The sequence below is a fragment of the Passer domesticus genome, chromosome 2, assembly GCF_036417665.1.
Source record: "Passer domesticus isolate bPasDom1 chromosome 2, bPasDom1.hap1, whole genome shotgun sequence".
In the NCBI taxonomy this organism is placed as follows: domain Eukaryota; kingdom Metazoa; phylum Chordata; class Aves; order Passeriformes; family Passeridae; genus Passer; species Passer domesticus.
This window is the reverse complement of record NC_087475.1, coordinates 14,867,211-14,894,195: the sequence shown is the minus strand read 5'-3', so window position 1 is coordinate 14,894,195 and position 26,985 is coordinate 14,867,211. Positions and strand designations below refer to the sequence as shown.

The 26,985-nt window shown below is 38.2% G+C and overlaps 2 protein-coding genes across 38 annotated transcripts in view; one reads left to right on the top strand and one right to left on the bottom strand.

Moving 5' to 3' along the window:
* LOC135293390 (collagen alpha-1(I) chain-like) overlaps positions 1-26,985 on the bottom strand; it is a 406,941-nt gene that overhangs the window by 71,276 nt on the left and 308,680 nt on the right. The window contains exon 14 of one of the 33 annotated variants that reach the window (XR_010355492.1): positions 6,380-8,134. The exons of the other annotated variants lie outside the window; for them this stretch is intronic. The gene's annotated coding sequence lies outside the window, so the exon portion shown is untranslated. Of the gene's footprint in view, positions 1-6,379; positions 8,135-26,985 lie in introns of those variants that run through there. 33 annotated transcript variants of the gene reach the window in all.
* PHEX (phosphate regulating endopeptidase X-linked) overlaps positions 1-26,985 on the top strand; it is a 113,289-nt gene that overhangs the window by 79,787 nt on the left and 6,517 nt on the right. For all 5 annotated transcript variants that reach the window (XM_064407461.1, XM_064407463.1, XM_064407465.1 and 2 more), the window contains exons 15-21: positions 4,337-4,395; positions 15,436-15,490; positions 18,571-18,638; positions 20,019-20,149; positions 23,056-23,121; positions 23,234-23,338; positions 25,139-25,215. In XM_064407461.1, coding sequence (XP_064263531.1) covers positions 4,337-4,395; positions 15,436-15,490; positions 18,571-18,638; positions 20,019-20,149; positions 23,056-23,121; positions 23,234-23,338; positions 25,139-25,215 — 561 coding nt within the window. The remainder of the gene's footprint in view (positions 1-4,336; positions 4,396-15,435; positions 15,491-18,570; positions 18,639-20,018; positions 20,150-23,055; positions 23,122-23,233; positions 23,339-25,138; positions 25,216-26,985) is intronic.

Here is a 26,985-nt window from a genome sequence, read left to right as displayed (position 1 = left end):
AAGCAAAGCATCAGAGGACTTCTTGGCCACACCACTTCATTATTATTTATCTTTCTGCTTTGAAGTCAGAACATAATCTAAGATTTTTAGACCTGGCCAAATCTTTCTCCATTTTTTACTAGACTTTCAGAGCTGGGGAGATGTCTGGTATCCTGATGAGAGGATATAAAGGAAGGATACTATGAGAGGATTCTGGGGTCTCCTCCAGGACCTATCCCTGTTTTTCATGACCACACACTATTGTGTGTAAGCCCTGGCTCTTGGTTTGCCACAAGGGAGGGCAGCTGTGAGAGGTTCTGGGTTGGATACCTCTAAGGATGGTGTAAAAGCAAAAAGGGAAAAGCAGCCATCAAGAACACTGGGCAGGCTGTTGTCTGTTGGGGAGATGCTGCTGGAAATTGTGTGGCTGGGACCTGCACTGGAGAGGAGAGGCTGGAAAGGAACCTCCTAGAGCCTTTTCTTGGTCTTTGAACCTTATTTTAAGCAGTGATGTGGCACTGAAGGCTGGACCCAGCCTTACCATCCTAGCTTCTTGCCCATTCCTAACGGAGACAGATGGCAGCCTGGCCTGGGATAATAATCTGTTTCTACAGGGGAAAATATATAAAAGTGACTAACTATGAGAAGAGAAAATGCAATTTTGAAAGTCACCTTGAAGGTTGCCTCCCATACAGAAGTTTTTCTTCATAGTGTTTTCTTTGGAAGACATTTTCCAGCTTCCAGAAACTTTGTACAGCTTTTCACTTCTAACCAGCTCAAGTACATTCACAAGTTAATTTGCTATGTTTATATGATTATTTATTTTTTATTTCTTACTTTGAATGTTGAACAGAAAACCAAACTATTTATTCTAACTCAAAAACCTGAGGATCAATTTGCAAATTCAGTTTGTGCTTTACAGAGAATTAAATAAACTAATAAGCTTTTTTCTGTGTTGTAAATGTTCCCAACTATCCCTGTTCATGAATGGCAATGTAGCACACTATACTCTTAACACAGAAAGAAAATATCACAGAGGAAATTTCAGCCTCAAGAACACAGACTAAGAGAGTTTCTGCCCCACTTGTTGTCTCAGTGGGGCATTTCACATTTTTTTCCTACAAGAGAAATCTCAACCTTAAAAGTGTCAATTCTGCAGAAATTAGGTTATGGCTGCTGCAGTAGTAGATAGGTAATGCTACAGGACATCATTCAAAGCTGTCCCTTTTTCACAAAGTTATAGCAAGTGAAAACAGTTGCATTTTTATTTATTTACTTTGAAATTAATAAGAGCTTGGAATGTGTAATGCCTTTCTTTTTTTCTCTATCCTTCTGTGGGTAGATAAAGCCCACAGAAATTGTAACCAGACCTAGAGCAAATGCTCAGGGAATATGACTTCAACTAGGAATGGGAGAGTTATTTCTAGATTTGCTCCACCTTAAAATTTAACAGCAGCAGCTATTTATTAAACACCTTCATGTTCTAATTTGGTGTGTTATAGTTAAGGACTGTCCCTTTAGGTTCAGTCATTTCAAGGAGCTCACTGAAAGAGCATGGCAGAGGAGAAGTGAAGTTGTTCTGCTAATCTAGATGGAAGTAGTCTTGGTTATTGCTACTCTTTTGTGGAAAGTACTTCCTAAATCTTTTTGAGAGGGCTCAGAATGGAACAATAAAATGCTGGACTAGACATACGCTTCTTGCCAAATGTCAAATATTAAATACTCTGCTTGTTACTAGAGAACTCTCATTCTTCCTGACTCCTCAGTATGGCTGCTTAGTGTCCTCTTCCTAACTGCTTGAAAGCATAATGAATTCCATACAGGGTCATTCTTGAGGCCTTGTTATGAAGGAGCAATTTGGAAAGAACTGAGTTCAGATTTGCAGTGGGAAAATCAAAGCTGCTCTCAGCCTTGGGCTCATGCTAAGCTCAGCAAACAGTATGGGCTCTGCTCTTGTAGTGGTAGATCATGAGCAAAGCAGCAGCCTCAGGACAGGGATGCTGTGATGTGTCTTCACCTGCAAGCTACAAGTCTGTGAATTCATAGGTACGAAAGTATGGCCAGAGGATGGTGTGAAGTCCCCTCAGTAAATGTGGACCAAATGTCACCAGCATTCACTGCTGCTCTTGGGCAGACTGAGCTGTTCCTGAGGGGACAAGCACTTGCATCACCACTCCTCACCCAGGAAGAACAAGTGCAAGTTTGTGCTGTTAGAGAGCTGTCTCTAGTCAGTGAAGAGCTCTTTGCTGCAGCTTGTGGTGGTTCCTCTCTGCAGCTAGTTGTGGTAATCCCCCCCAGAAGATGGAGTAAAGAGCCACAGCACATTAATCTGTTTTGAAGTATCTGTTACACATCTCAGGCCCTTGATCCTCTGACTGGAAATAAAAGGCTAAAAGGAATTTGCAAAAAGGGAGCATTTTCTGTCCCAGAAGCCTTTTTCATGCTTAAAAATTGCTGTTTGAGAGCAGAAAGGCCACTGTAAGCAGAACAAGCCAAGAGGGTGAGGTGCCAGTCACAACACTGTGTCTTTGCTCAAACTTGCAGTAAAATATAAATTGAAGTTTTGACTCTTTCAGATGGGTTTTCTCCTTGTCAAAAAAGGGACAGTCCTCCAGATTTATAGCTGAGCCTAGAGTGCAGGTCCCAAGGCATAAGTGTCAGGCTTGCATCCTTCAAAACAGTTCAGCTGATTGTTGCTATGAACAAACATGACATTGAAATGTATTAATTAAGCCCCTAATTTTTTTTCTTTATCCCCTCACCATATACATTCTTTCTTCAATTTTCCATTATCTCACTACATTACCTCTAACATTTAATCTCCTTATTATGAAGAAAGTAGAAAATAGACCAGAAAACAACCTCCCCCTGCTCCTCCCCTTCACAGTCTCCTAATAAACAAAACAGGGAGAGTTATCTCTGACAATTAGAGCCTGTAATGTAATGGATGGTTAAAATATGTACATGACATCACTCTTAGCCTTCATTTATTAGATGTTCTAGTTGATGCATTGCAAAATAAGCTGCTCAGCTTGGGGAATAAAACAAGCAGTTAAATTTATTGATAAAAGACAAAATGCTGCCACTTTTGAACTCTCCCCTTTGTTATATGGTTTAAGTGAGGACATTAGTTGTCAGAAAAACAGTCAGGATCTGCAGATGATTCTTTTATTAATGGAGCTATTTAAAAGCCTGAATTGTGTGTACATTGTCACTGATAGAATACATTTTCCATATTCTGATAGATCTTCCTTTGGAAAGATCTTACTCATTTTTTTGCAGCTCCTTTCTCTTCTCTTTGAAATAAATTTTGCAAAACAATTACATTGCATTCACATGGCTTTATAAAACTTTTGAGTAATATTTTGCTAATGACATCAGGATGTTCCTGTTTGAACACTTACTAGAGTTGCTTCTAAGTTATTATGAACTAACCACTAATTATCATAATCTTTATTTTTTTTAACCTAATTTCTCCCTTATAAAAATCACAAACTGAAATTTTGGGCTCACTGAACTCAGGGTTTCATCTGAGGGGATTTGGGTCTTGCTGAAGTCAGTCAAGATTTTCCATTCATATGGTTGAAGCCACTGTCAATATAGATGAGCTTAGGCTAAGAAGATTCATTTGCTATTCATAGAATCATAGAATATCCTGAGTGGGAAGGGACTCACAAGGATCACCAAGTCCAACTGCTATTCAAATCTTGGGTTTCTTCCAGTATATATGAGAAATCAAACTATGAGAAGAAATGCCTGGCAAGAGGTCTATTTGTTTAGGATGGTCATGTTCACTGCATAGGGTACAGAGCATGAAGCTGTTTAATTTGAATTTACATTCCCAGAAATGATCTGTTTATGTTGCTGGCATAATCCTAATTTTTCAAGTAGTTGTTCAACAAAGCCTCTAAAGCCACTTTACTTGTTTCAAAATTCTCTCCTCTAATTTCAACATGGAGTTCCTCCACATGTGTTTGAAAGACACCCAGGAGAGTTTTCACAGCTGCTCTCCGTGTTGCAGCCTCTTCTGGGTGAATTTGTTTCATCAGCATGGCTGGCCTCACAAGCACAGTGGCCACTTAAAAATTAAACAGATCACATGATAAGAACACTAAGAATTGCTCCTGTTGGGCATTTATTGACTGTACACAGTTAAAGTCATTAAACAATAGATTTCAATGTTCTAGAAAGTGTAGGTAGCATGTACTGAAATGGAGAAATACTTAAACTTTAATGTATCTTAAGTCCTTAATGTTTTTACTTTCTTCTACTGAGTTCAATTTTTGTCTTTGCTCCTTTGATTCACAAAGGTGAATGCCAATGTACTGACAGACAATTTCTTTTGTTCTTACTACAGGTGGTTTACAAGCCCAACTACTGTAAATGCTTTTTATAGTGCATCTACAAACCAGATCAGTGAGTATCTTCCTTCTGAGCCTCCTTATAAAGTGCCTTTTTGGGAAAGTATGTATCAAGCTTCAGAAAACAGCTGTACTTATTGTGTTATTTGTGACTGAAAATTAAAAGTTCAAACCTGGTAGTTCAGCTGTGAGACTTAAGAGTGTGTGTGTGTATGTGTGTGGTTTGTACTCTGTCCATTGTGAATGATAGCTTAAATCACCTTTATTAAAGCCTAATTTTTATCTTCTGTTTTCTGTAGCAAAAACGTATACACACATCTCCATAAATACACAGTGATAGCAGTTCTGTCCTCTAGTATTGACAGATAGGTAACAATAAATGTGAATAGTGAAGATTGTGAAATAGACCAAAAAACATAAAAAGGAATATCCAGTGGATTTGTTCAATACCTTCAAGGACAAGGAGTGATATCTGTAGTTATCTGAAAATTCTTACCTGTATGTGCAGTGCTACCTCTCTGATTCTAATTTTTGTTACTGGCTGGTTTAAGGCAGCATATGTTCTAGTGTGGACACAAGGTAAAACAGCTGAGTTTTTCAATGATGTGTTATGAGTTGGATGTTCATTCCTGTTTTTGCTTTAAGGGAGGTTTGAATTGAAATTTTCTAACAGGCTTTAAAATTCTATAGCAGATTTTAAAATTCTATACTAGTCTGTCTGCAACAGTTTTACCTTTACCCTGGCAATTCTCTTTGTTCTTATTAGCTTTGCATGTTAAATTTACTTTGTTTTTCTGTGCTGTTTTGGTCTGGAAAGTGGCTGCCACCACTTCTGTGGTCTCAGTCCCCAGAGTCAGGACCTCAAAAATTGCTGAATGATTCCCCTTTTTTTCTCCTGAATCTCTTTTGGTACAGAGAGAAAGGCACAAAATTAATGTATCACACTGAAGAAGGTACAGCAGAGGACTGGCAATTTTAGTCTGCTGATATTTGCTTCTACCAATTTCTGTAAACAGTTCTGCCTTCAAACCACTCACTTAAATTTTTTGGTGTCTAAGTGATTTTATTTGTAAAGCATGTATAACAATTAGGCAGTTCTTTTGATTAAAATTAGTGATAGATTTAGATAGCTCTGCCTTAATTAGAGGGCTGCCATAATTAGGCAGTCACATTTTTGTTGATTATCTGAGGGAGCACTTGGCTGAGGTGGTCACAGCTCTGAGGTACCCCTGAAGCATTACAACTGCTCTTCCTCCAGCCACCACTGCTGCTAGAAAGGTTTTGTGTGAGTGGAGAGAAAGCCTGCTCAGAATAAAATGAGAGCTATTGCTGTTACACCTTCTTTCATATTGGGTTCTTTCAAATTTGAGCAGTGCTCAGCTGTCCCAGCCTCTCTGCCATGACACATTAGAGAAAACTGATGAGAGGCTGGAGCCACTGAAAATGTCACACTCACTGTGTCTAAAAGTCAGGAGGCAAAAAAGAGGCAGTTGTCAAACATAACCCATCAGTCAGGGTGTAGAGGTGATTGTATTTTCTACCATAACTGCTTGGTCTGCTTGTCCTGCTGGCAAGTGACCTGGAAGTTTGGACAGTGCCACTGACTCTCAGTCCTTTTAGGACTGTTTCAAAGAGGAAAAAGGTTTAGGTGGCTCTTTCTGAACAAAACCCTGTTGTACCTGAGAGAGAGGTAAAAATGTAATGCCCCAAAAATGATGTGCAACAGGAGGGAGGATTCAGAGAAAGGCACAGTGCTGTCTGCCACTGCTGGCTGGTGTGTTTTATGGGGCAAGAGGCTTGGGTGATGTGGGAGGAACATTCTCTGGTACAAGTTGCTGATAAACATTTGACACATCACTACTGATTTCCAATTAATGCTGGTGGGGAAAAACTGCTACCTTACTGCTTTGCATCTGTGTTTTCAGTAGTAATCTGTACAAAGTTCTGGGGGCTGTTCACATGCCACAAGAACTGTGGCATCTTTAAAGACCCAGTTAAACAACAGAAAAAAGTTCTACAAAAGAAAAAGTTCAGAAAAGTTTCAGAAAAAGTTCTAGAAACCAGAGTAATTTGAGAATAAGAATTAAACTTGAACTCTAGCCAGTTAGATGTAAAATTGGGATAAATCAAGCCCAGAAAGATTTCGAGGACCAAATTTCTAGGAGCATAAGAACTAATACTAAAACCTTTTTGTCAAATTCACTGAGAGAGGATAGTCTCTAAGGCATAAAAATAGGATAATTCTTTGCATTGAAGGAGCTTGGGAAGTTCTAATTCTGGAGCTTTTTCTTGTGAGAAGTTATTCCCAGAAATTGTTTAAAATTTAGAATAGAAGTCAATAGAAGGGACTTTAGAAGAAATTCATACAATGAACTGTGACAAATATAAGGACCAGATAATATTCTCCCAGGTGTTTCAAAGGAACCTAAACAAAAAGTTTCCAAACAACTACCTTTGATGTATAGCCTATGACTTATAGTGGCCTCAGCACAGAAAGAATAAGTGTGGCAAGTATCAAATCCTATTTTTCAAAAGAAAGTTCAGAAGGATCTGCATAGCAAGTCATTTTAGTCTTTATGTGAAGGAATCTGGTTGTGACCACAACATGATTGAATAGAGAAAATTAATAAGCATATAACAGTGAAGAGTGAACCTGAGAATGTGAGATGTTTTTTGCTTTTTCTTTTAGAAAAAAAAATCAAGCTTTCTTAATCTACTAGATTTTTTTTTTTAATTCAGAAAGCAAGTAAGTATGCTTGATATGATCATATGCTTTTATTCTATAGAACACTTTTGATGAGGTTCTTTCCCAATGCTAATAATTGAAAGTTGTCATGACACAAGTAAGAAGGTCCTTTCATAAATTAATGACTGATCAGAGATAGGAAAAGGAGGTAGGAACCAATTACTTGTTGGCAAATAGTTTGAGGGCTTTTTTGTGAGGGTCTGTGCTACTCACTGCATTAGCAGATGAACTGAAAAGAGAGTGTTCTGTTGTGTACAAAAGAACAGAGGGATATAAACCCAGTCCAGGAGGACAGTTCCCTCTGCTGCTGGCTGCTGGAGGGTAGGAATGTGTGCTAGCAGAAGAATTATCTCACAGGTAGTTGCCTGAAACTCTGTCCCTTCACATCTACAACTGATCACTCCTGTAAATGAGTGAATGGACCAGATATCCTCTTCATCTGCTTGAGTGCCCCTGCTCTTCAGTGAGAAACCTGAACTTTATTGTCTTCTATTTTTTGTCTTTCTAAGTGAGTTTACTAAGAAGAATTTGAAAAATAAGAATTCTAAAATGTGTAATAGAATTTGATTACGGAAAGTAGTTTCTACACAAACTGGAAAATCCCTGGTTCCAAAATTTTATTCTAAAAATTAGGACCATTAGTTTGGAAATGGAAATGTACTGTGTGATGATATCAACAGAACTACAGCAACTCCAAACTTCATTAGTCACTGAAGTCTTCTTGCAAAAGTTTAGAGAAAAAGAAACATCAGTGCCTTGACCCATGGATTCTGAAAAGGAGCAATCGTCAGGTGCCTGCACAAGGGAGGAGGAATGTGGATGTCCTGAGCACTTCTGAGCTTTAGGCAGCTGCTTTTGCTTTCTGTGTTCAGAGCACAGGGAGGTCTCTGACACTCCTGATGGAAGGATTACAAGTTCTTCTCTCTCTGCAATCTGTATCACTGACATGAATATTGGGAGATCCATGCAAGTCCATGTGATCTTCATATACAGGCAGGATGTTTCTAACTTGACTGCTCAGTTACTTGGAAGAAAAGGTCTTGTTTCACTAAAAAAGAAAATTAATAGATAATAGAAATGAGGTGATTTTAAAAATTACTAGATTTGGGAGAATTTAGCAAATCTTGCATATGCCCTAGATGTACCAAATGTTGCTGTCTTTTAGTGCAAACACTTTTGTGTTTGGTATTGCCTTGTTTCATTTTCATTACTAAACTATTGATAGTTTGAATGACCAATGATTCTGTTAATATTTCCAAATGAGAAATAAGTAGTTGCATCAAGGTGAGATGTGCCACAAAGAGCAGAGTTTAAAAATACGTTACACATAATTTATCTTAATATCATACAAGTTTACTCCTGATGTTCTCTGTATATGAGTTTTATTTCTTTATTTCCTCTTTTCCCATAATTCACAGTGTCTTAGAGGAACCACTATGCATGTTTATAATGGTTGTTAATTATTTTTTAATCCTAGTTTGGATAATTTTTCAATTTTCTGTGCATTTGCTTGTCAATTTCCCCTTTAATTATAGGTACTTAACAAGGACAACAGGTATGTGTCATTGCCTTTAGAGTCTCAAAATGTATCTAAGTACACTTCATATCATCTAAGCAGCATGAATACTATCTTTTTAATTATCATAATTGGAACACCAAAAACAATTTCTAAAGGATTAGTTTATTTTAATGCACTCTAGAACAGTCAACAAATATGTGCTGAAAATAGACACAAGTGATGATCAAAGTGTGCTAGCATACTTCTGTTCAAGAAAAGGTTTTATTTCATTACAGCACTAAAATATTGGCCTTTGAATATGTTAAGGATAAAAGGGAACTGTTCGTTAGACATTTGGTGTGTTTAACATTTTTTTTTTTTAATGTAAAGATGTATGCCTCTAGAATATATAAATAGTCACACTTGTGGGCTGTGAACAGTAATGAAAGGGAGATTTACAGTGAACTGAGGCAAATATGAGCAATGCACTCATGAGGTGTAAGCTTGAATAGATGTACTGGATAATTAATGTTGATATTATCTCTGTAAGTTTATATCCATGCTCCTTCTAAGTCATTTGTGCTGTTACTGCAGCTCTCTAGTGAAAGTCAAGAGACCTCTTTAGAGAGAGGCCTCAATACATGTTACAGGAAGGAGATATGATCTACAAGAGAATTTAAAAATTGCATTCCAATTAGCATCCGCAGAGAAACCCACAGAAGAGAGCTCACATTAGCCAATGTACCATCTTTGCAGGAAGCATCACGCAGACATTGACGCTGGCAGCTCACTGATGCTGGGAGTTGCAAGGGAGAACTCTTATCTTGCCAGGAGCCAGGGAAGTGCTGGCAAACAGCACCTGGTGCCATGGCCAGGGCAGGATGAGGGCAATGTGCACAGGACATTTTCCCTTCCCTTAAGAACTGCGCTATTTGGAGGGTTATTGATGAAGTAGTTTCAAGTGTGCCATTAGTTTCCTGGAGGTTAATGAACTTAACAGATTTGGACTGGACACTTTCTGAGCCCTGTTATTAAGTAAGCTCTAAGTGTCTTAAGTGAGCCCTCATTTTCAATTTCCCTGATTTACTAAAGACCACTATTCTCTTTTATTTAACCATGGTGCAGGATCCCTACCTCCATTCTTTATTTTTTCTTCTAAAATTCCTATCTATGAATGTATAAAATAGAAGAACTTATTCTTTGTTCTTCTCCCCCTAGCCTCCATTCCCTTGCCCCAGGAAATCCACTGAGGCTTTTTCCTCATAAAATAAAGATTTAAGTTTCTTGTAAAACAGATGTTTTCACATTTCCTACTCTCTTAGCAGACAGTATTCTTTGGCACCACAAACCACATCATGTTTCTCCTCAAGTTGCCCCACTGAGGTTGGTAAACACCAGGTTCTCTCTTTTTCATGAGTAGAAAAAAGCCTTTTTTCAGATGAAGGAGAAACTGAGCCAAGAATTGAAGCAGAGACTGCAGAGTCCTCTGCTATAAGACCATTACTTCCCTGTATCTCTTTAATGAATTTATTCACTGAGTTCTTCATAAAATTATGCTTTGTGTTCATGCATTGCATGGAACAGTTACTGTGCCTTATACAATTGATATTTTCTGTCCTTTTTGTCCACAGGATAAAACTTGAAATAAGGTGTATGATTCAGGTCCATGTAATGACAGACAGTTTGGTCTCTCACCTACATATGGGTGCTCAAATCTGTCTGGGGTGCTCTACATCGTCTGAAAGCAATGTGTTTTTTCTCATGTTTTATCTGAGATAAAACTTACAGGAGCCCTTTGCCATTGAGACTGACTGCTAGACCCCAAACACCAAAACCATCAATGGGATGAGATTCAGTAGTCCAAATAGAAATCTTTGGAACCATTTTAAACAAATGTATCCTGCCCTTTGGGCTGTTTTTAGACAACTAACCAACATCCCAGCTGTCTTCACTTTTAGCTCCTTATGTGAATTCAATATTCTTTGATTACTGACCAGCAATTAGTCTTCTGATTATATCTTATCCCTTTAAAACTCTACATTGGAATTCATTCAGTGAATGAATATGACTTGAAAAAACCAAGTTAGAGCTTTTGATCACATCTGAGAACTGTTAGCACACCAATTGGCAGAGTACCCTGTATATCATCCAGTTTAGCACAGCTGTCTCCCATATCTGTTACTTATCTATGGGATTCACTAGCCTGTCAGAAATTGCTTAAAACAAACCAACTTAATTATTGCAAGTTGTAAATGCATTAACTTGGAATAAAGTTTTTCCTTGCTCATCAGTTAAAAACATCATGCAATATAACTGAATAATGTAAGTGAACTATACATTTTGAATTCATATTTAGACTTGAACTCCAAATTTCCTTGAAATTTGATTTGGTGAATCTTCTCATGTGTTTTTAGTTTCATTTATCCATTATTCCTCTCAGGGAATTATCAGATCAAATGTAGTTATTTGCATCTTGGTAAACTAGCAATATTATACTGAGGTAAGCGTATTAATCTGCAAAGTGTGTATAATAATACCAGAAGGTATTAGCTAGTAAATGGATTTATTAATGGCAGTAAAGCCCCTGCAAAATTGAAGAAAAAGAAAACACCTTCAAATTTTAAATACATTCTGATAAGCTTTACAGCACCTTGCTGAAGAGAGATGCTGAAAATGACATCATGGATAAAATTAAGATAGATTCCTTCAATTACATTAAAAATAGTCCTGTGCAGGCAAAGTTCTCAGAGCTTTAAGATCAGCATAAATTCAGATTGAAATATTTGAAGTAAGCCAGGTGTTGGCTCCACTGCTTGAGGTGCCCCTGCATTCCAGAGCAGTAAGGTTGACTAAGGGGAAAGTTGAACAGTCACTGTGCAAGACATGGGTTTGGAAAGCTAAAAGTCCCCCTGGACATGAATCTGGCAAAGGATGTGAAGAAACTTTTCTGCAAGTGTAGCTGCAGCAGCAGCAAGTGGAGGGAAAATGTAATGCTGAATGAGGGCAGGGGACCTGGTAACAGAGGAGATTTACCCTTTGTGGAGGAGGAGTAGGTCAGGGAATGTTTAAACAGACTGGGCAAGCACAAACCCATGGGCTCTGACAGGGTGCACCTACAAGCACACAATGTCATTATGAGGCCACTCTTGGTAATCTTTGAAAGATTATGGTGACCATGGGAGGTTCCTGAGGCCTGGAAGAAAGCAAATGTCAATTTTATCTTCAGGAAGGAAGATCTAGGGAATTACAAGCCAGGCTCACAACAGTTCCTGCGTACATGATAAAGTAAATCCTGGAAACAGTTTTTCTGGCTGGATTTCTACATTGCAATTACCAGCTCAGTGGAGGAGGAGAGAGATGTGAAAATGATTTAGAAAGAATTTCAGCACTGTCTTCCCTAACATGCTCAAATACAAACTGCTGAAGAATTGGCCACTTGAGCAGATGTTCAGGTGAACTGAAAACTCCTTGAACTGCTGGGCTTGACGGGCTGTGATCAGAACAGCTGGTCCCTGGCATGGTGGGATCAGTGGCACAAAGTCCTTCTTGAGGATGATCTAGCCTGGCTGTCCTGCCTTGCCACCAGTAAGATGCATGGATGTAGGGTAGCAGTGCTGTTCTGTGACAGCCTGAACTCAGCTGTCCACAGAGCAGTGCTCTTGGGACATGTGACACCAGTGCCCATCTCAGAATGATGCTGCAGCCCAGTGGCATTGCTCCAAATTTAGGTAGGTTTTAAGAAGGTGGTCAAAGCACATTCTGCAAGTCCAGGTCTTGATGGCAGATGAATTTGTGGGGGGTCTGTGATAAGTTAACACAGTTTTCTTTCTGTGTGCTGTTGGTGGGTAATGGCCTTGGGTGTAGACTCTGGGCTTGCATTTGTACTCTAATGTATAAAGAGAGAGACTGCCAGCCTGTATCTCTTTTCTGGGGCTATGTAGAGGGAGAAAGCTTTAAAAGATGCACAACACAAGCTAAATTTGTGGTCAAGTATTAGCTCAAAATATATTCCCTCTGCCTGTATCTTTTCTTTAAGACTTGAAGTTCCCTGAAGTCTGTCTTATTCCTTCAGATGTCATTTGCCTGCTTGAAATCCAATGGCATAGAAATAATCCCATTAGTATTTATTCCACCTGCAGCCTACAAAGAGCTCCCTGAGTTTTGTCATTAATTCTTTTAGGTGCAATATGCCAAGCAAAAAAAGAAACAGGCTTCACAGGGGAATTTCCTAAATTGTGGCATTCAAATCAACACAAAATAAGAAACTGTCTGGTAATCAATCTCATGTTACAATTTCAAGGACATTCTAGGTATAAGACATTGTTATCCTTGATTCTCCCAAGGATGATGTAGTTGTTTCTTGCCTGAAGGAGATGTTGCATAAAAAGTGTTGTCAGCTCTCAATGTGTTCCTTCTGGTGTTGGAATAGTGGAGAAGCACCCTCAGTCCCTCAGGGCTGCTGATCTCTGGAGAATGGGACCCATTTGCTTTTCTATCTCACCAAGAATCACTTGCACACCTAGATTTTTCTTTATTACCAACAAACAAACCAACAAAACCACAAAAACATGCACCCTCCAAACAAAACAAAACAAGTCCTACTGGTGATAATGTATTCCAATTTCCCGAGGTTTTCTGAAATGTGTAGTACATTCTACTTGCCTCTGACTCTGCTTTGGCCTGAAAATACTTCCTGAGCTTTCTTTAGTGCAAACTACAGAGGTGTTTTCATACATGTCCAGAAGCAGAAACCACTCCTTCAACCAGCACTTTTCTCATTAATATCTAACCTAAAATGGATCCTGACTCTGAGTAAAATAATTACCAACCTGTTAAGTTACTCTGAGTAAAATAATTACCAACAGATTCAGCATTGGAGCTTCCTACCATTCATGCACATTGACTTGTTCAGTGAAACTCTCATGGCTTTACTCACAGCTGACTGTGTTTCAGCAATGTTCTGTGAAGATAGGTTTAGTGTAGCTGAATAAGCCTGAGAAAAGATTTGCACCTAATTTGCTGTAAATAATACATTAGTATATTACCTCTACTGTGGACAAGAGCAAACTCACTTCAAGTTTATAGCTGGAAAAAATAATTTCAGCTCCTTAAAAGATCTGGATAGCCTCTTGGTGCAGTGACAGGCACCCAGGATTGTGTGATCATTAAACATTATTTGTGGGAACTGTGCTGCCTTGGTTCACACTGCCTTCAGTATGGGCTCATTTGTTCATTTTGGCCACAGTTCCTCTCCTCTGTTGTTGTGGGGATAGGATCATTTAGAGTTAGCAGAACCTAAGCTTTCCAAAACCTTTTCTGAATTCCAGTGTTTGGAGGAAACCAGTTCAAACTAGATTTTCAGCTCTAAACACAGCTCTTGAGGCCTAACAAGCAATTTTCATCAGGTTGTATGAGTGTACCATTGCTGCTGAAAATGTTCAAAACATGCATAATAAATAATCTGTGCACTGGGAGGCAAGGAGAGTTAGATCAGTAAAACTTTGTCCTTGACTTTGGTAAAATTGTGGTTTTCAGTGCTGGAAAAGAAAATTATATGCTTGAAACAATAAAACAACATCTGGAGAAGTAAGAAAAAAAAACCAGCCCAGGCAACACTCAGAAAATTTTGAAGCTCACACTTTTTATAAGCTAATTGCAGACAGGGAATGATGGCAGCCATAGAGGAGCAACAGAAAAAAGCAGCTGGGCAGGCCAGGAGGACATGCCTCGTGCCACATCACTTGGCATGAATTACACTCAGCATACTGGGCTTGTTTGGGGTTTTTTGGTTTGTTGGTGTTTTTGTTTTTTTTAATTTGAAAGTAAGTTTTTAAAGATGTTGTAAGGAACTTGCCTGACAACTTATCTCAGATACAAAGAAATCCATAACCAAATTATTAACTGAAAACTGAATAGGGTTAGAATCAAATGAATATGGTTTTTGTATTGTTCTGGGTGTTCAAGTGACTTCTTGAAGAGACCCATAGGATAAAGAAGAGTTCCTGGGAAAACAAATGAATCCCTTGTTTTTCCTTGTTGAGGAAATATTTTTCCTCAACAAGGTGATGATGATGTGGGTAAACCTTCCAAGCAGGTGCTTTATAGATGAGAGTTTGTGACACAAGACAGTAAATTCCACATTTGGTCCTGAAAGGATAGCACTTTTCACCATCATATAAGAACTTTGACCATGGGTGTATGTTTTATTTAGCAATTATTTGGGCTGTTAAACTTTTGCCATGTGCAATTCCACTGTCTTTAGTATCCTGGCACTAAAATGTCACCCTGGAATTAAAAATTAAGCCCGTGACTTTGAATTTGAGGAACAATTTTGATTCCTATGTGAAACATCAGTAGCTCATCAGTCACCAGAGTGTCTCCATTGCTGATTTTTTGGCAACTGGTTAGTCTACCAGAAGCAGCCAGGTAATAGCTGTAGCTAGGCTGACCCTACAGCCTTAATAATCTACAGTTTTCCCTTACAGAAGTGCCTAAGTATGTTAATTTACCTCTGTTTTTCATAGACTAAATAGATTTTATCTTGCTTCACTGAAGCCTCACTAAGCTAACATCTGAGGATAATCCAGTACACTTCATAGGAAGCATGAGGTGTGTCTTTCACAGGAACACATGCATTTACTCAGACCTGCTTGTGGCAGGATCTCTGCTGCCTCTTTGAGATCCTCTTTATTGCATTCTACCACCCAGGGGAAAGGTCCCTTCGAAAAACCTTCTGAAAACAAACAAATGAGGTCATAAAATCAAAATCCTTGGGCATTGTGACTGCTATTCAGCTGTATTCAATTGACCTCACTAGATTTTTTTTCTTTTTTTCTTTTTTGTTATTGCAGGATTCCCAGCAGGAGAACTTCAAAAGCCTTTCTTTTGGGGAACAGAGTATCCTAGGTAAGCAGTGCTCAAGGGAAGTTCATCCACCTGGAACTGAGGAATAACAGGGAAAGGTATTTCAAACACATATAGACAGAGGAGAGGGTGTGGAGAAGAAGGCTGTGGTGCTGAAAGCAATTGAAAGGTAGTCCCTAGGAAATCTGTGTTGTCCTGCTGTAGGACTGTCTTGGTCCTTGGGTTGTGTGCTCTCTCCTGTTGCATCCTGCTTTTGCCTCTGGACGGGCTGACTTTGAGAAGTGCTGCTTTCTGTGATATTTTCTTACCCTTGGGAGCTGTATCTGTTGCTGTTGTCTTAAACTGATGACTGATTTCTCACAGGAATTGCTAATTAAGTGCACCCAGGTGGAAGTGTTTCAATGCTCCAGCATGCAGATGCAGCAGTGTGCACATGGCAGGTATTAAAAGGAATTGTAAATCAGATAACTAACACTTCCTGAACAGAAGTGAATACCCTGAGAAGCCAATTATTATCACTCTATTGTTCACGTTCTGCTAATATCTAAGATTAGCAATGGGCCCTTGTCTGTGCCTGTTGAGGGGCATGAGAATATCTTCGTGTGCATAAGTGATTGCCTGAGATTGCCTGAGCAGGCCCATGTGCCACTGGAGCTGAGGAAGGGTAATTATAGGTCACATACATTAAATTTTGAAAAATCACTGCTTTTGTGCAGTTCAATAGCTTTCTATTTCAGGGCAGGATAAGACCATGAAAAATTTCTGGTGGCAGTTTCTGAAAGTTATTTTGCAGTTATATAAAGCCAGTTTCTGGTGAAACATATCCTTAATAAATCATTGTTAAAAAAAAAAAAGTAACTTTTGGAACATTTTGTGTTTGCCATCATCCAGTCTGGATCGTGTCCTTGTAAACAGGAAATTTGACAATATATGTAGAAAGACACATTCAATTTATGAACTAATTAATTTATATTCAAAGAGAATTCTTGTGGGCCAGGTGACTTTGTAAGTATAATTGGGGATAGAAGAAAGTCCTTTCTTGTTAAGGTGAACTTATTTTCTGCCATAGTTATTGCAGACCAGCTTTGCTTTCTGATTTCTCTGTATTCTGACCTTCTGCCACAGTGATAAAACTGTGATTCTTTTAAAGTATTATACTTTGCTCATTTCTCTTCCTTAAAGGTTACCTTAGCTTAAATTGGTTTTGCTTGAGTACATATCAAAATGTAATTTAGTAAACAAATGTAGCTGGTTTATATCAGACAACAGATTGCTTTTGTCCTTGAAATATTCGGGATGTTTTCTGTCTGCTTAGAAGAAACACTACATTGCAGTGGAACAGATAAACCATTAAAAAGTCACCTGAAAAACTAATTTAGCAAATTTTTATCATTTAGTGGCATTTTAGTGTCCAGTTCCAGCACAACCACCAAAACCCAGTTACATCTATTTGCAGAAAGCAAAGTTTAGATATCACTTTTACATCTCAGTACATTAAATAAAATAACACTCAAATGCCACCAGTCACAATTGTGAGTCTTCAGTGTCATATTGAAAGAGACTTCAAACTGCCTGACCTCAGTTATGAGGCTCCCCAATCACAGAAAGTTCCCCTTCAATATGGTATCTGCTGGGCTGCACCTAACTCTTCCATCTCTGTCCAACTGTGCCCAGAACTGAAAAGCATGAACAGAACTGGGAAGATTTCTAGAAAAAATGTTGTTGAGCTGGACAAAATGCTGCACTGGGGTTCACAGAGTCAAAGGCCAAAATTCACTGCAATCTTAAGCCCATCTTTTGGAGCTAAGGAAAGCTCCAGGGAGCCAGACTGGCAGAACACCAGCCTGTTCTTTGTCCTTTCCATTCATGGTGACAAAGAACCTTAGAGGAAAAATAAGATGCATTACTAGTAATAGGACTTGTTTCTTCTAGATCTCTTTACGTGTTTTGTGCCATTATTTTTATACTTCTCCAGCTGCAAAAGATCCTGTATAACCCCTTTACTTCCGATATGGAAAACAAGTCTAACACAGTACATTCATTAGGGGTAATTATCACTGTGTGCTACACAAGATTACAAACTTGTCACACAAAAGGATGGTATTTCCACTGCTGAAACATATAATTTTAACCTGCATTTTTTGGAGATGGTTTGTAACAGTACTTGGGCTAAAAAGCAGTAGGGGAGATTTTAACACATGCAAAGTACCATTCAGGAAAGAAAAAAATAAAGTGAAGGATTTTCATGGGAGCAGAGGGAATTAAATGATATAATAGTTTTTGGGCATGACTGAGATGAGCAATTAGTGCACTATGGACCATTAGGTCCAATAATGTTATTTCAAAACCCTCTGCCTTTCTTTATTTCAATACAATGTCTTAGAAATACTATAAGCTACTTTGAGGTATAGCATCTCAATAACTGAAATAATTAAAATCACAAAAAGTAACTCAACAAATGAAAGATACATTGAGTAAATCACCTACCCCCATGATACCCACTGCGTTTGGTGTAAAAAAGCCCTGAGCTTTTCCCTCTTTCATCCCTATTTCTCTTAAAAGCATGCTTATTGGGATATAATAAGGAAGATACAATTAATTGTCAGTCAGGAATACAAAGTATTTCTTTTTACTCTGTTTCCCAGGTGCATTATCACTTAGATCTGACTGTGTATCATGTCCTATTCCAGGGCAGGTGCAAAGGAATTATATGATCTTTCTTTTTAAAATTGAATGGAGATGTGTTAATGCTTTACAAAAGATAGTCTTTGTTTCAGAGTAGTTACAGCTATAACTTTGTCCTGTTCCCAGTCAGAATATTCAGAACTCAGACAGCTGAAGGAGGGTGGAGCTCATATGATGCTGATAAGGGATTTGGTTGGAAGAGTGAACCATCACAATGCTTTCAAAGTTTTAGATTACATGTTACTTTTAAAGAAGAGTTTAACATTAAGACTTTCAACATCTTTTAAGTCAAAATTGTGTAGGTATAATTTTTAGACCCATATCCTCTGCCTCCTCAGCCTATTTTTAAATCAATAATACTCTTTCCTGAGGTCTTTTGTCCTTTAATGTTCATGACTGTGAACACTTTCTGAGGAAACTGCTTCTTTGTGTTACAGATCATTAAGCTATGGTGCCATAGGAGTGATTGTTGGCCATGAGTTTACTCATGGATTTGATAGCAATGGTGAGTATTGGACTGCACTTTGATAACTTTTTTTATTTACAGAGTTGACAGATTAGAAAGCTGACTTGTACATGCTGTAGCATTTTTATTGTTTTGGTTTTTTTAATAGTGCTGAGTTGTGTGAAAAAAATATAAACTTGTATTTATTAGATTTATTTACATGGAATTGTGCTTGTCTGAATTGGATTTTAGTTGGTAAGAAATACCACAAGTTTAATTCTTTCTGTTTGTCTTGAATGAAAACTAAATCAGCAACAGATTCTGAAAGTCCTAACAGGGGGAAGGGGGAGTGTGAAGGACGAAGAGATAATTTCTGATTGATAAAAATTACTAAGAAAACTTTTCATTTCAGGTTTGACATTTTTCAAATGATAATTGAAAAAGTTTTAAAATACAATACTGGAACAAGAGTGATATAGAGAAGGTGTTGCAAAATATTAAAATTAAATTAAAAAAAAAAGAGAGACAGGAAACAAAATAGTCATAAAATGTCAATGCAATTGTCCTGACAAACTGGGTGGAGTGGGGCATTGGCCACTACCTAGGTTTGGCTGCCTCAGCAAAGTGCTTTTAAAAATTGGGCTCCTGAGAGAAAGTTAGGGGAGAGGCAGGAGGAGGGAGATGCAGGAAGAAAGAAACTTGAACCTCCTCCTCCAGGGAGTAATTTTGAGTTTGCTTGTGTTGTGTGATATCGAATACCTTAAAAAAACCCCAGCAAACCCAAAAAACCTATATATCCTGGTATCCTGTTCACACTGCTCTACAACACTTTGTGTCAGCAAACACTCCAGAATGGAGACTTTTTTCTTCATAAACTCACACCTTGTGTAGGTGAGCACCTAATCTCCACCTTGACTCCTGCAGTCAGTAAGGAACTTAAAGTTTGATTCCGGACCCCTCCTTGCCAGGATCTTACCTTCCAAATACAGAAATAAATACATCTCTAGGGAATTTGTCACCTTGTGGAAGCTTTAGAAGTTTGTATGAAATGGATTTTTTTTCCTGATCAGGTGAATAATTAATAATAAATTAGTTATCATCATATTATCAGAATGAAAGACATGGTCTGAAGATGAAAAATGCAATTATACTTGCAAGAAAGCTAAGTGCCTCTTACATGATGTAATTATAAAATGTATTATGGAATTCATTAGTTATTACTATATTTTTTCCTGCAAATGGAAATTATGACAATAAATAGAATACCAGCTTTTCATTGCTGATTTGAGTGGGGTCAAGATTTTGCTCACTGACCCTATCCATTTTGTACACACACTCACATGAGAACATTCACCTCTCAGTTCTGTGAAGGTGATAGATTCCTAAACTGTAAAAACCTTTTCCTGCAAAAACATGTGTTTTCTTTCTTTCCTTTTTAAGGTCGGAAATATGACAAAAATGGAAATTTAGACCCTTGGTGGACGACTAACTCTGAAGAAAAATTTAAAGAAAAAACAAAATGCATGATTAATCAGTACAATAATTACTACTGGAAGCAAGCTGGCTTACATGTATGTAAACCACCAGTGACTGAAAACAGTGGTACATGAGGAGTTTGGGTTGTGCTTTTTTTCTTTTTTTAAAGTGGTCTTTTTATAAATCCCAACATATTGGAATATTAAACTACCAAATTCATTTCTCACAACAAATGATTTTTTGAGGTGAATAATTGTGTTAAAGATTGTCTGTCAGGTTTGATTAGTCCAGTCAAATACCACTACCCACACTCTGGTGACAGGGTTAAACCATTTCTCTCCATCACATCATTCTGGAATTGGAGGAAGAGGATGAAGTCACTCAGTAGGGCTGGTCTAATTATTGTGAGCATGTTAAATGTCTTCTGAAGATGAGGTCTGTAATGAAAACTGAGCAGTCACTCTTTTAGAAAGAATATAATAGCATGTTTTATAGATTCTTTTAACAATTCTTCCTGTTATTTATTGCAGCTATAAAATGGATGCATAAGCCCTTCTTTATTTCAGATTCAACTCTTGCTATTTCTTCCATGTGTGCACACAGACCCCATTTGTATGTTTAATCAAGGGAATATGAAAGCAGTAGCTCCTAGGAAAAATTGAGACAGTGCAAGGGAATTGATTCTGTTTTGCTGTCTATCAAAGGTATGGGCTTCCCTGAAGATGTGTACATTCATATGTGTGTCCAAAATGAAGATAAACAGGATATGTCCCAGACCTTCAGAAATGAAAAGCTGAAATTCCAGTGATGTTGTCTGGGACACAATTTTAATCTTAGTTTTCAGGATAAAACACATACTCCAGTCCCCACTCAATTCTACCACCTCTACCTACATTTTACAAATACTAATACATCTTTGCCTTTTAAGAATAGTGAGGCCCCATGAAATTCTTATCAACAATTCTAGCACATTTCCCAGGCTTGTTTGTGCTGATCTCAGAGATAACAAATACATATCGTGGTCCAGTCTGAAGTCCAGCAACTCAGATTTGAAATGCTTCATAATAAGCTAACTTACAAATAAAAATTCTCAGGCTCATTCTTGAATATTTGTAGGACAAAAACTGTCATTACAAAAATGCCACTCAAAGAAGATCCTTAAAACCATCCCCAAGGATGTGGCTGAGCTCTTCCCATGCCTCTGCCATCCCCTTTAACTTTTGCACTGTCTCTTGAGATGAGGTAGGTCTGAATTTCTTCCCAGTGTAGACACTGCCTTTGAAGTCTGTGGGCTTACTAGAGAGATCCTGTTACCCAAAGCCTTGTCATCCCTTTCCTTCTATAGCCACAGGATAACCAAAAGCACTTCTTAGATGATAGAAGATTTTTCCAATTTTCTACTACTTTTTATAGCTTTTGTTTGAAGAGCTATGCAAGCAAGGGTCTTTTTTAATTATCATTTTGGCCTGTCATTTATATCAGTGCTCTGCAGGTTTTTTACCCTTGTATGAATATTTTTCATGGATCAAGAAACCTATTTATTCTTCCTTCTCATCTAGTATACAATAAAAATGTCTCCAGAAAAGAAACCTAATGAAAGAAAAAGTGATCATAGAAATAGCTTCAGAGTGCAATAATCATATAGAGTCATCTCATCAAATAAAGGGCTTATCATGGCCTGTGATCCCTGTGCAGAGTACTCTCAAATGCCTGATCCACAACTGCCTGAGATCAGCAGAAAGAATTCTTCCACTTTTTAGCTGGCCATTGGCCCTGTGCCACTCTTGGGTTACTCAGATCTTGTGCTCTGAGTCAGTCTCCCTCACAAGCCCAGTGCAAGTAAAATGTGTGAGCAGGAAGGCCAGAGGAAAAGGCAGCTGTGTGCACGTCTGTTCCCTGGTGTCCCAGCACCTTTTGTCCTAAAAGCTTCTCTCTCACCTCCATGTCCATCCTCCTGAGGGCAGGGGAGAGCCGACAGGAAAGGGTTGCACTTTCCTCTGTGGCTCCTATTTTTCCCATAACGTTGTACCCAAGGCATCAATAAGATGTCCTGAGTCCAATCTGGGTGCTCATCTGTGCTGAGTGTGGGGCTGTGCACAAGTTCCTGGCCATCCCCTTGAATTTTCCCCTCATTTGCCATCCTGAAAGTGAATCCTGATGCCAACCCCACTGTACTGATCCCTGTGGCACTGGAGGGCTGATGGCTGCAGCCAGCATTGACCTCCAGAGCCCTGCTCAAAACTGTGCCTTACTCGAGGCACAGGAGAGAGTAAAACTGCTTATTTACAAATACAGGTGGTAACACAAGGACCTGAGTAGGCTGGGTGAGTGGAGATAATGCCACTTCAGCAGAAAGTAGGATTTCTTTGTAATGATATTGCACTTGGTAATGCCAGAACACATTTCCTCACAAAGTTTATATAGTGCAGTTTCCCACAATACATTCTTGTTGCTATTGCTCCTGCTCTTGGAATCAATACCCAGGAGAAGCAACAGGAATCTCCTTTGCAGATATTTTTAGAGCACTGAATATACTTCCAATTTTGATTCTGTCCCTGACAGCTATATTTAATTAAGCTTATTTATGTTATGACTTAGAAGTTATTTTAGCATCCCAGTAGCATATTAAGAGTTATGTAGAGAAATAAAGATAGCCTCTTAGATAAAAGTTTAAGAGGCTACTGAATGTCACATGCCACCAGATATAAACTGTCCTTAGGGGAAAATTACTGACACTCAGCTCAAAGATCAGGGACTGGATTCTTAAGTGCATTCTAGCTACTATATTTTGTGCTACAGAGATCTATGACCAGAGCCAGGATAACTCATCACAGAAAATAGTTTACTGGCAGTATTCGCATGGAAACCCAGTTTTCTTAACCAAAGTTGAAACTGACTGAGGTGTTCTTGCCTTGTTTTATTTTCCCCCCTCTTTTTGAAGTTGATCAAGTAGGAAGTTCAGAAATGGGTCAAATGACTGATGTTCTTTCATTCTGCCAAGGTGAAAGGGAAGAGAACTTTGGCAGAAAACATTGCAGATAATGGAGGTTTGCGAGAAGCTTTCAGGGTAAGTAGATGGAAAATATCTGAAACATCGTGTTATTTAAAAAATAATAATAAAAAAACCCTGTGGTTATCTTCATGTTGCTGAAAGGCACTTAGTATCTCTTTCTTATCAGGCATACAGGAAATGGATTAGAGAAAAGAGGGGAGGAGAAGAAGAGCCTTTCCTGCCAGGCCTTGAGTTCACACATAACCAGCTTTTCTTTCTGAGTTATGCCCATGTGAGTAGTACAAATGTGTTTCAAATCCCCATCTATTAACTTGAACAATGTGCAGTGCAGAGATGAGCTTGCTTGTTTTCAACAATCTGCATCACCCAAACACAGATTTGAGAGTATAAGCAGAGACTTCTCCCACAATTATTATTTCTATCTCTTTCCCTCTTTGTCCTCAACTATCCATGGTGCCACAACTGCTGAAATGATTATTGGTTTTGCACAGTGCTGTCACAGCAACTTTCTTTCTTTTTTCTACTTCCCTGAACTAAAAGGGTCTTCCTGCATGTATTGGCTCCTCAGCCTCCTTCAATTTTAACTCACACCATGTTTTACTGTGTGCATTGTTCAAGGAAATTAGGCAGCAGCAACGAAAGTCCTAGTTTATTTTTTCCCATCTGTACACTAAATATGCTGCAACAAAACTTTCATAAGGGGTGTGAGTTTTTTTAGAAAGAAACAGAGCGAGGGAGAGGATCAGAAATTATTTATTTGGGTAAACAAATTGGGGCAAACTCCCTACATGAGAATAAAAGGCTATAAATTGTTGAAGGAATGAATCATCCCAAACTGAAAAAACAGGACCCGATGCAACCAGTCCTGGCTGAAAATAATTTCTCTGCTGAGAGTCAGTGTAGCAGTCTGTGGGCCTGTGGCTATTTTAGTTTCACTGTATTGAACAAAGAAAATATTCCACTTTCTTGTTTATGCTCAAATAAGTTTCTTCTCATGTCAGTTTTTCTTCAAGAAAATTTTGAAGCTCTAGGGAACATCTGGGGGTTTTACAGGACCAGAAATCATATGTCCAGGGGTCCCTCACAGGGAGGGCACATGCACAGTGAGAGCAGTGTATGTAAGAAACCCTCGAGTTCAGTCTATTTCCACAAAGCTCAAGACACTCAACAGACTTATTTAAAATGTCATAACTCTGTTCAGCCAGAAAAAATTGCCCTGAAGTCCACTGAAATCCTATGGGCAATCTGGCTTAAAGGATTTTGTTGATAGGACATTTAATGTAGAGACATTTAATGTAAGGTAGGGGCAGTTTAAAGGAGATTTTTCATGCAATGGATACAGCGTAAGAGGGATTATTCAGTTGTGCAAATGTTCTATCTACCCTGTTTTTTGATCAGTTATGATTGGGTTAAGTATCTTATCAGGAACAGGAAACTGGGGACCACTGATAGAAATGTGGAAGATGTGTAATTTCAAAGAAACTGACATTCCAATATGGCGTAAATATATCAGGTAATAGAGCAGCAGTTCTAGAGATGATAAGCATCATTATGTGTACCTTTTATACACATTACATAGTTTTGAGACCAAGAAGCATGTTTGGTAATTATTAAGGTGTGAGATGCTGCAGAACAAGCTGACAGACAAGCTGCCATTATAGAGAACTTCAAAAAAAGAACTGGTAAAGTGACGGTGATTAGATGATGGGAAAGAGTGTGTAGAGAAAAACAGTGGGTGGACACTGGATCCATTAGGGGATTTGAAAAACAAGAGACTATACCAAGAGAAAACTGCAGATTGGCAAAGGTGAAACTAAGTAGGAATTTATGGTGTCTTTCAATTTTATGTATTCTAAAAGTAATAGACATCTTAAGAACAGTGACATTACATTTTGCTGTGCATGAAAAGTTATCCCAGATAATGTGTCTTTTTCGGTTTTGGTTTTTTTTTTTTTTGGGGTTTGTTTTTTGTTGTGGTTTTTTTTTGTGGTTTTTTTTTGTTTGTTTTGTTTTTTTTTTTCTTTGTGTGGATTTAAAAAAAAATTAAAATTTTTAAAATTTTTTTTATTAGGTAAGATGCAACTCCTTCAGACCGGAATCTGCGAGGGAGCAAATATATACTGGGGCTCACAGCCCTCCTCAGTTCAGGTAGTGCAAATATGGTATTTCCTCAGTGTACAGACAGAATCAATCACTGCAGAACAGAAGTGCAGAAATATAGCATTTTAAGAGGGGTTTAAGAGCACGCACAAAATTGGATTGTGCTCTTGGTTTAGATGGAAATTGAACTGGTTTTATTAGCTTATCTCTCACTATTATAAATGCTCTTCTGTAAAATTGAGGAGCTTGCATCTACCTTCAAAAGCATTTGAACCAGAACACACTCTGATCCCTGTGATGTCCTGTAGTCATGGACTGAGTACTTAAAATGTCTCATCTATCACTTTTTTCCCTAAGCAATTCTAGTTTAGAAAACAGTGAATATAAGGAGGGTCCTTGATTTAATCTGAGTTCATTAAAAGCTCCTAAGTCTCGACCTTGAGTTCCATTGCTAATGCAAAGCAAAACTTGCCCTGTGAGTTCAGTTCAAGCCCAAACACTTCCACTGGCCTTCAAGTGACACTTTGCCTGAAGGAGCTGTGGTAGTCCAGCCATAAGAGAGAGAATCTGTCCTTGCCAAAAGGCTCTTCCAGCCACAGACACTCATGAACTTCCTGCCATGGGAAGAGGGGAAGTTTTTAAAGACTGCATAGGAATTAGGAAGCCAGAGTTTATTTTTCTGCTTCTTCACCAAGAACATGTTGATTTTGTTGGGATTCATGTTGGTTGCATTTACTTAACTAAGAATTCTGTGTTTGCCCTTGGTCAAGTACTACATTACCTCTTTATTTGGACAAAGGATGTTATATCCACAACAAAATTCACACAATACAATGGATTATTTGCCTTCTAGAGAATCCCACCACTTCTGTTGACTAAAAGAGTCTTATACCAGCTAGTGAGGGTAAAAGTAGTGCAGTATGCAAATCTGTGTCCCTTTTAGCATTGAAAATATATCATGGCAATGAAGACAGGAGCATCAGGTTGAACTTCAGCCTACAGACATATTATCTTCATAATTCCTGCCCATATTAAGATTTTGATAAAATAACCATCTGTTTTCTTTTAAAATCCTCAGGTTTATTTACCTATATTTATATTTATATTCTGAATTGTTTCATAGCTACATTCCCATGAGATGGTGATACACATGGAACTCTAGGGATTTATTAGGAAAACTGAAGGCATCAGGCTATGAAATAAAATTTCAGAGAAGTTTAGATTAATTTGAGATGTAGAAAATATAGACAAAACTTTTTCTTAGTTTTTGTGCAAGATACTGAGAACTGGCTTCTGTTTCAGAACTGAAGAAAAGCAGTGGTGCTTGTCTCCTTGCAAATCATACCAGCTGGGCTAAAAAAACTATCTTATCTATGTCTCCCAACTTGGTTTCATTTATGTCCTAAGACCATTATAAGCATAACTGAAATACAGCTAGCTCCAACACTGACAGCTCTTTCTGTCCAAAAAGCTCAAGCAGCCCTTTTAAAAGCAATCACAAAAGGTAACAATAAAAATTATAGACATGGACAACATATGTCTTGAGCAGAGGTGTATGCATATGAACTACTTACACCAGTTTCTCTCCAAAGTCAAAAGGGAAATGTCACTTTAGGAGTTAATATGTATATATAAATAATCTTTCAGAAGGTAATAAATTTAAATTACTTAGACTCTGCAAGTACATCTTTCTATTGATTACCAAGGGAGGCCAGTGTGACCTGTTCAAGGAAAGGTGTCTCTGCTATAATTCAATGGGATGAAATCCAGACACTCCACTCTGATTTCAGCTAATGTGTGGCAGAATCAAACCATGGG